General features: G+C 42.2%; 1 protein-coding gene across 1 annotated transcript in view; it reads left to right on the forward strand.

Moving 5' to 3' along the window:
- The window catches only part of TRDMT1 (tRNA aspartic acid methyltransferase 1), a 37,062-nt gene that overhangs the window by 12,908 nt on the left and 13,935 nt on the right, over positions 1 to 10,219 (forward strand). The window contains exons 3-7 of the mRNA XM_015565286.1: positions 389 to 465; positions 6,202 to 6,273; positions 6,884 to 6,949; positions 8,168 to 8,237; positions 9,773 to 9,856. Of these exons, the coding sequence (XP_015420772.1) occupies positions 389 to 465; positions 6,202 to 6,273; positions 6,884 to 6,949; positions 8,168 to 8,237; positions 9,773 to 9,856 (369 nt within the window). The remainder of the gene's footprint in view (positions 1 to 388; positions 466 to 6,201; positions 6,274 to 6,883; positions 6,950 to 8,167; positions 8,238 to 9,772; positions 9,857 to 10,219) is intronic.

Below are 10,219 nucleotides of genomic sequence, written 5' to 3' on the forward strand. Positions count from 1 at the left end.
TTAGAGAGGTGTTTAAAAAATTCTTAGACCCGAGGCTGAAAATCATTAGTTACGTAATTCTCCATGTTTGACTCTGGAAAATACAACAGTGTTAAACTTGAGGTGCTGTGGGTCCAGGGAAGGAGTGTGACAGCTCTGCTTTGGCTGGCTATGGGACTTGGGGACAGACACTTAATTTTTCATAACTTTGGTTCCATCACAGGATTCCTTTGGAAAATTAGTCTAACTGAGGTTGTTTTGAAAAGTATTGTGTTATATAAACTTTTAAGTATTGTAAATAAAACTATTAACTGGTATAATTTTTGATATATTTAGTTATAATTTGCATTTTTCTCCTTTCCTGTTCTATACAATTTTTTTTACATTCTCCCAATTGTTCTTTCCTTAGGGCATTTCATTAGAAGAGTTTGATAGATTATCTTTCAATATGATTTTAATGAGCCCTCCCTGTCAACCATTCACAAGGTATGTATAATAAATATTTCTCTGTTGAGAAAGAGTACTTTTGAAGAACTTATTAAATCAAATCATACCATAGTTTTGAGCATGGACACTTTGAAGTCTATTAGCTGTATTTTCATAGTTTTGATTTTTTTATAAATAATTCCTTTTATCTACTCATCCTATATAAGGCTAATATGCAAATTGTCCCCTCAATCGGGAGTTCGACTGGGAGTTCAACCAGGAGTTCAACCAGGGAGTGGGGCCAGCCCACCAACCACCGTGACCCCTCCCCCAGGCCAGCCCAGCCCAATTGACCCCGATCAGGGCAGGCTGGCCGGACCTCACCCATGTACGAATTTGTGTACCGGGCTTCTAGTTTATTTATAATTTAGTTTTAATTATGAAGGATATAGCAATTACTGCCAAATGAGCAAAGTAATTTGGTCAGTAGATATACAGTGACTATGACAGACCTCCTCTATACCTACCTGAGAAGATATAATCATGCACCACTTTACTATGGGGATACATTCTGAGAAAAGTGTAGTTAGGTGATTTTGTCATTGTGCAAACATCATAGGGTGCATCTACACAAACTTAGACAGTATAGCCTGCTACACAGCAAGGCTACATGGCATAGCCTATTGCTCCCAGGCTACAAACCTGTACAGCATGTTACAGTATAGAATTGAATACTGTAGGCAATTATAACACAATGGTAAGTATATATCTAAACATAGAAAAGGAACAGTAAAAATATGGTATAAAAGATTAAAAATGTTACACCTATATAGAGTATTTACCATGAATGGAACTTGAAAGACCGGAAGTTGCTCTGGGTGAGTCAGTAAGTAAATGTGAGTGAATGTGAAGACCTAGGACATTGCTATACACTACGGTAGGCTTTATACGCACTGTACACTTAGGCTACACTGAACTTATGAAACAACATGAGATTAAATCAAACAAGACAAAATGATGTAATCAAAGACATGGCAAAAATTATCTATATATATATAAAACCCTAATATGCAAATAGACCAAATGGTGGGACAATTGAACAACCGAACAAGTGGTCACTATGATGTGCGCTGACCACCAGGGGGCATGTGGGGAACATGGCAGGCATTTGCAGCAGGTGGCAGAACACAGAACATGGTGGGTATGGGCCGCGGTGGGATGGTGGAGCAGGTGAGCGGGGGTGCCAGACCAAGGCGGGGCACCGGTCGCTGTCATCAGGGTGAGCCTCTGGTGGTTACTAAAAATTCTTTGCTCCCGTGTGCCGCTGTCCTGCCCAGTGCTGCTGCTGGCACCAGCCCTGCTCGCACCTGCTGCCTGCACTGGAGCTACCGCTCACACCCAATGCTGGCCCCAATTGCTCAGCACTGTCAGTGGGTGTGAGTGGCGACTGCCAGCCTTGATTGCCTCTCAGGGCTTCTCCACTTCCCCTTGTTCCTGAGGGGCTATTGGGGCCTGCAGCCGCTTCTCATACCTGCTGCTGGCGACAGAGCCGCTGCTCGCACCCACTGCTGGCACTGGCCCAGCATGCACCCAAAGCTGGTGCCAGAGCTGCCGTTTGTACCCACTGCTGGTGCCCAGCCCCAGTCCCGATCGCTCGACACCATCAGCAGGTGTGAGTGATGGCTGCCAGTCACAATTGCCCCTGAGGACTTCTCTACCTCCCCCTACTCCTTAGAGGTGATCGGGGCAGCTGCCGGTCATGCCCACTGATGATGCTGGTCCTGCTCGCACCCACTTCTGGCACTGGCCCCAATTGCTCTGCGCCATCAGCAGGTGCGAGTGGAGCCAGTGCCATCAGCATGTGGGAGCAGTGGTGGTGGGAGTGGGACTGCCGGCAGAAAGGGGACTGGGGTCCGCGGCAGAAGGAGCTGAGAGAGGGCATGGAGGATGAGCCAAGACCCGCCCCTGTGCCCACCACAGCCTTGCAGCCCACAGTTTCTTTCAGGGTGCACAAATTCGTGCACTGGGCCCCTAGTATATATATGTCTGTTGCCAGTGTAACTTGGCATACTGTTTTACAGCAAACTTATTTTAGTAAGTAGAAAGAGTACATTCTAGAATAATGATAAAAAATATAGTAAATACATAAACCATTATGTAACCAACATAGTTGGTTATTATCATTATCAAGTATTATGTACTATACATAATTATATGTGCTGTACTTTCATAGGACTGGCAGCACAGTAGGTTTGTTTGTGTCAGTATCACCACAAATAGTGAGTAATGCATTGCACTGCATATGGTGTTATGATGGCTATAGTGTTTCTAGGTCAGTGATGGCAAACCTTTTGAGCTCGGCATGCCAGCATTTTGAAAAACCCTAACTTAACTCTGGTGCCATGTCACATATAGAAATTTTTTGATATTTGCAACCATAGTAAAACAAAGACTTATATTTTTGATATTTATTTTATATATTTAAATGCCATTTAACAAAGAAAAATCAACCAAAAAAATGAGTTCGCATGTCACCTCTGACACGCGTGTCATAGGTTCGCCATCTCTGTTCTAGGTGATAGTCTTATGCTGCTGGCAGCAGTAACTGACTCTGTAGTACTGTCATCAGTTAGAATGCTGAAAGGAAAGGGCAGAATGAGAGGAACCAAGGTTTCGGAGTAGTCTATTCAAGTCCACTCTAATTTCCCATGGAGCCTCAAGTTCACTGATGGTTTTGGCCCTGTTGTTAGGTATGAATGAGGAAACTGACACATGATATTAAGTTACTTATGTAAGACTATGAAGCTAGTAAGTAGCAAGGTCCTCTCTTTCTACACCTGAGGCCCAATCCAAGTCTTCCTTTCTGTTTGCTCATTTAAATCTTTTTCAAAAAAGTTTTTAATTACAATTGACATTCAATATTATTTTACACTAGAGGCCCAGTGCATGAAATTTGTGCACTAGGCGGGAGGGTTCCCTCAGCCCAGCCTATGCCCTCTGGCAGTCCGGGACCCCTTGGGGGATGTCCGCCTGCTGGTTTTCTTCTGACTACTTTTAAGATGTTCTTTGCATTTGTTTTTTTTGTTTGTTTTTTTTTGTAGTTTCCCTCTAATGCACCCAGGTATTAATTTCTTTCTCCTCCCTGGGGATCGCGCCTAAGCCAGCAGTCGCACATCCCTCTCACAGTCCAGGACTCCTCGCTCCTTACCGCCCTCCTGCTTACTGCTCCTTACCACATGGCTTGCTGCTCCTTAGCGCTGCCATGGATGCGGGAGAGGCTCCCACCACCATTGTGACGCTTGCCAGCCGTGAGCCCTGCTTCTGGCTGAGCGGCACTCCCCCTGTGGGAGCCCACTTACCACCAGGGGGCAGCTCCTGCATTGAGTGTCTGCCCCCTGGTGGTCAGTGTATATTATAGCGATCGGTGGTTCTGGCCATTCCACCATAATGGTCACTTAGGCTCATATTGTATAGACTAATGGTCTGGTGCATGAAATTTGTGCATGGGGGAGGGGGTGTTCCTCAGTCCGGCTTGCATCCTCTCCAATCTGGGACTCCTCGAAGAATGTCCTACTATTGGTTTACAGGGATCGGGCCTAAACCAGCAGTCGGACATCCCTCTCGCAATCTGGGACTGCTGGCTCCTAACCACTCACCTGCCTGCCTGCCTGCCTGATTGCCCCTAACCACTCTTCCTGCTCGCCCCCAACTGCCTCCCCTGCCAGTCTGCTCACCCCCAATTGCCCCCCCTGCTGGCCTGCTCACTCCAAACTGTTCCCCCCACTGTCCTGATCACCTCCAACTGACCCCCACTGATGGCCTGCTTGCCCCCAACTGGCCCCCATGCTGGTATGCTTACCCCCAACGGCCCCATTCCCCACCAGCCTGATCACCCACAACTGCCCTCCCCTCTTGGCCTCTAACCACCAATACCTCGGCCCCGCCATCGTGGCTTTGTCCAGAAGAATGTCCGGAAGGTCTCCTGGAAGGTCTCCCAGTCTAATTAGTATATTACCCTTTTATTAGTATAGCTAGAGGTCTGGTGCACGGGTGGGGGCCGGCTGGTTTGCCCTGAAGGGTGTCCCGGAACAGGGTGGGAGTTCCCTTGGGGTGTGGGGTGGCCTGGGCGAGGGGCCTGTGGTGCTTTGCAGGCCAGCCATGCCCCCATGAGGTGAGGGTACGTGCTGGGGGTGTGTGGCCAGCCTGGGTAAGGGGCTGAGGGCCATTTTCAAGCTGGCCATACCCCCTTCAGGGTGGGGGCCCGCTGGGGTGCCTGGCCAGCCTGGGTAAGGAGCTGATGGCTGTTTGCACGCTGGCCACACCCCCTTCAGGGTGGGGGGTCCTACTGGGTGCCTGGCCAGCCTGGGTGAGATGCTGATGGCTGTTTGCAGGCTGGCCAAGCTCCCCAGCAGGGACCCTCACCCCACGAGGGTATGGCCAGCCTGGGTGAGGGGCTGAGAGCTGTTTTCAGGCTGGCCACACCCTCTTCAGGGTGGGGGATCCCACTGTGGTGCCTGGCCAGCCTGGGTGAGGGGCTGATGGCTGTTTGCAGGATGGCCACGGTCCCTGGCAACCCAAGCTCCCAGCCCCTCCTTTTTTTCATTTTTTTTTTTTAGCGCCTCCTTGAGTGGAGGGAAGCAGGTATCTGGGATTTATTTATCTTCTATAATTGAAACTTTGTTGCCTTGAGCAGAGGCCAGGGCTGATGGGAAGCTTGGCTTCCTCCATTGCCGGGGGCAACCCAAACCTCCTGCTGGCAACTCCATGGCCGCCGCCGCCATCTTATTTGGGTTAATTTGCATACTCGCTCCTGATTGGCTGGTGGGCATGGCTTGTGGGGGTAGCAGAGTGATGCCAATTTGCATGTTTCTCTTTTATTAGTATAGATTAGTTTCAGTTGTATAGCATAATGGTTAGATAATTATATTAAATCTTATTTGTAAGAAATAACTGCTAGTCCAACTACTGCCTGTTTACATGATCTACTTTGATCTTATTAGTGCAACCAAGTTACAACTCCTGCTTGTAGAATCAAGCCTTCAGCTTAAGTTTTTCCTTTTTACATTGGACAAGATTGTCTTAGTCTTATCTACTACTCTGATCGGCTTAGATGATGTTAAGTCACCAATGCTTTCAGCTCATATAGCCTTCCTACCCAACCAGCTCATTCAATAGAACTTTTGTTGTCTCACCTGGACAGAGCAAATGGTGCCATCAGCAATTGTGTGTGTGTATCTTTCCCAATCCAAGCTATATTAGGAGAGTGATTGATTTCATTCTTCATTGACTTTTTCTTCTTCTTTGTCTCATGTAAATTGTTTGGCATTTTGTTTTGTAGAAATAAATTTTAAGTTTGTTTATTAGATAGGCAAGGGTTTTTAAAAAAATAAATGAAAAAGTGCATTTTGTTCTCTGTGGAACAAAGATGATCATATTTATTGTGAAGACCAATTAATTTTAATTCACTTGGTTGTGACTTTTTATTTTTATTTATTTATTTTTATTTTTTAAATATATTTTATTGATTTTTTACAGAGAGGAGGGGAGAGGGATAGAGAATTAGAAACATTGATGAGAGAGAAACATTGATCAGCTGCCTCCTGCACACTCCCTACTAGGGATGTGCCCGCAACCAAGGTACTTGACCAGAATCGAACCTGAGACCCTTCAGTCCGCAGGCCAATGCTCTATCCACTGAGACAAACCTGTTAGGGCGGTTGTGACTTTTTAAACGAGATTTGATGTCTTTATATAAGATTTTTGATAAACTTACTTGTGCTTTCTCAATCCCTTTAGAATTGGTCTGCAAGGTGATGTGACTGATCCAAGGACGAATAGCTTCTTATATATTCTAGATATTCTCCCAAGGTAAAAACCTTAGATTCCTGTACAAGCTTACCTTAAATTTAAAACCGTGGATCTGGCAGAATGTGATGGACATTTTATAGAGATTAGCAGTTTATATATGCTGCCTGCAGATACTGTGCATGTGATTTATCTTCTTCTGCCATGAATGATAAGATAACTGCAAATGTTTGCTGATTCCACAGTTGCCACTACAGTGAGTGACAGGGAATTACAGCCTAATAGCTAAATTCTGTTGCCTCTGCTCAAAGTATTAATGCAGATGAAGCATACGTTAGCGAATGCTGTTGTCCATGGCCTGGAAGCCTGTGCTAGCCCTTTGTAAATGGCAGCCTTTGAGTTGCATCAGAGGCTCTGTGTGAACCCATGTTTCGAGAAAAACTCAATGGAAATTAACATTTCAAATGTTAACTTTATCAGGTATGCCATGATTATGGGGAAAATGAATAAAATATGAGTTATCTTCATCCCTTATAAAATTCTTTTATAAAAAATGAGAGTTTAGAAAATTTCTTACCTCATATTTCCCACAAATAAGGAATTTCTTCATTTTGTTGTTCTTAACAATGAGATTTTTGGAATTCTATTGGTTTTGTTTTTGTATTGTTTTTAGGTTACAAACATTACCGAAGTATATTCTTTTAGAAAATGTTAAAGGTTTTGAAGTATCTTCTGCAAGGTAAAGCATGTATTTGTCCTGTGTTCACCTTAGCTGTTGTGAAATAAAGATCTTAAAAATAAACATGTACATTCTGACATTTTATGTTATATATTTTATTCATTAATATTGATTTTGAAAAGCATCACAAAGTTAAGTTAAATAGATTCTCTCCCATTCTGATGTTTGAAATTTTCTAGAATGAGCAATTATTTCAATAAGAATGATATTTCTCAATTTTAGCTGCTTATATTGATGCTTAGTTCTTTAGAAGTAGAAATGTTTTCAGTAAGAATTGGCCCTTAAGATCCATCTATGTTGTCATAAATGGCAGTATTTTATCTTTTCTTATGGTTGAATAGTGTTACATTGTATATGTGTACCATATCTTCTTTATCCAATCATCTGTTGAAGAATCTTTAGAATATCATGTTAAGTAAAGTAACTCAGACATAAAAAGTTAAGAGCCATATGATTTCACTCATATGTGGGATATAAAACTGAAAGCAACAATGAACAAATAAGAAAAACAAGCAAATAAGAACTCATAGACATGGACAGCAGCATGGTTGGTGGTTACCAGAGGGAAGGGAGGTGTGGGGGAGTACTAAAGGTTAAAGGGGCCAAATATATGGTGACAGAAGGAGACTTGACTTTAGGTGATGGGCACACAATGCAATATACGGATCATGTATCATAGAATTGTATACTTGAAACCTATATAATTTTATTAACTCATGTCACCGCAGTAAATTTAATTTTAAAAAAAAAGAATTGGTCCGGTGGATAGGCTTTTTCAGTCATACAGTAAGACAGAAAAAGCCATGTGCTGGGGCCCTTTCAGATGGTAGCCCAGCTGGAGAGAAAGCATGCACACTTTTTATTTAGCTGCTGTCTTTAGCAGTGTTCTCCCATCTGACTTACTACAGATAGTTCCATTTCCCGTAGCAAATTTAGCATCAGTAGATTGGAAATTCTATCTCTCACCAGTTTGGATAAATTATCTGAGAGCTGTATTTATTTAAAATAGAAATTATCATTGTCTTTTTCTGAGAAATGTAATTTCTCAAGTAGTGCACTTAATGAAGACCTTGGATCATTCTCCTTCTAACAACTTGAGTGGAGGAACAGTTTTCAGTTAAAATGAAATTTTATGTATAATATTTATATAAGAACCTGATTCCCAACTTTAAGGTGAAAGCATTTCTTTTTTATTTTCCTTTATTTTTGTCTTTTCAGAGACCTGTTAATAAAAACAATAGAAAATTGCGGCTTTCAGTACCAAGAATTTCTATTATCGCCAACCTCTGTAGGTACCGCAATTATAAACTCATACATTTTCTCAAAGGGAATTTGAATCAGTAAGAAGAGTGGTCGGCAAACTGCGGCTCGGAGGCCACATGCGGTTCGTTGGCCCCTTGAGGGTGGCTCTTCCACAAAATACCACATGCGGGTGCACACGTACAGTGTGATTGAAACTTCGTGGCCCATGCGCAGAAGTCGGTATTTTGTGGAAGAGCCACACTCTAGGGGCCAAAGAGTCGCATGTGGCTCGCGAGCCGCAGTTTGCTGACCACTGAATAGATCTATTTGGATAGTATTATAGGTAAATCTTAAAATTACTTCAGACATGGGTTTTATTTTCTAAAGAATATAGTGCAGGCTTATAGGTTCACTTATACTTATTTTATGAAAAATATATAACTTGAGACTCATAGAGAATATATTTTTCTTTCTATACAGAAAAAATAAGTGTGTTTTGAAATTATGTGCCATATGGTATTTCCAAAATGGGTGTGCTATAGTTTAGTAATGCTTCAGAATAATCCAAAATAGAAAAAAAAATGAACATATCATATTTTAATTCCTTTTATTGGGACATTTCATTAATATGCAAACATTGCTTCTATTTCATGGGTAAGAAACTTATTATAAGAATTTGGTACATCTTTGATATTACAATTATCATTGTCTATTTTTATTTTGTCTTTCTGTTTGTTAGCCTGTTATCATCTTTTTTCTGTTTTACAGTTCTTTGCCCTGAAATGAAAAGAAAACCCATTTCAAAAATTAGATGTCCATGTTTTTGTTTTCATTTTTTTTGTTGTTCTTATTGAACTTAAGTGTATCCTAAGATTACAAAGCAAGTACATTAAAAAATTCTTATCATTCACAATTACTTCTCTTTGGACCAGGGTTTATAGTCAACTACGTTATAGTCAACCCAAATAGCAAGGGGGAAAGAATAGATGCTGTAGGTAGTAAGGGGATTGTAACCTCTATCCATCTTAATCCTTTCAGTCTGTTCATTTATTCAATAAATCTTTATTGAATGGACACTTACTTTGCACATGGAACTGTTCTTCATGGACTATATAAGCTAATATTACACTTTAAACCTAAAAAGAAATTAACACCAATAAAAAAAATTAGATGTCCCACTGTGAAAATTGGCAATGTATCTGATCTCTAATTTTAATATTTATTGCCTTTTAACTTTAAAATGTAGTGAATCCTTCTTTTTTTTAATAAAATGAGGTAATAAATACCCAAGAATAACTACATTTTAAAGTTACTATATTATCAATAATGAATGTAAAAATGTCTATATAACTTCTTACCTGGAAAATATAAAATTAAACTGACTCATAGACATATGATTTATCAATCTCTATTTAATTCAAAATAAAGGTACAAAGCAACAGTTTAAAGGGTTTAAGGGTTTGTGCAAAGTAGTCTTCCACAACTCAGTAACAGAATTTTTTATGGCACAGGCTAAATGTATACCTGTATGAGGCTCTTTACTAGGTGCTAACAGTTGATAGAGATCTCTTTTATTTCCAGCTTGGCATTCCAAATTCAAGACTACGGTATTTCCTTATTGCAAAGCTTCAGTCAGAGCCATTACCTTTTCAAGCCCCTGGTCAGGTATTGTTATGGTTGTTGTTATCATCATCATTATTATATATAGAGAGAGGCCTGCTACACAAAAATTTGTGCACTGGTGGGGGGCGGGGTATGTCCCTCAGCCCCACTTGTGCCTTCTCACAGTCTGGGACTCCTCGGGAGATAACGACCTGCTGGCTTAGGTCCACTCCACAGTGGCAGAGGGCAGGCCCAATCCCTAGGTGCAGCCCCTCGTCGGGCTCAGAGCAGGGCTGGTTGGGGAGTTGGGGTGCCACCCCCAGTCACGCTCAGGGTAGGGCCAATTCGGGGGTTGGGCCACCGCCCCTGTCACACTCAAGGCAGGGTTGATGGGGAGGTTGCAGTGCCACCCCCTGTCATTCACAG

Source organism: Myotis davidii, unplaced genomic scaffold, assembly GCF_000327345.1.
Source record: "Myotis davidii unplaced genomic scaffold, ASM32734v1 scaffold980, whole genome shotgun sequence".
In the NCBI taxonomy this organism is placed as follows: Eukaryota; Metazoa; Chordata; class Mammalia; order Chiroptera; family Vespertilionidae; genus Myotis; species Myotis davidii.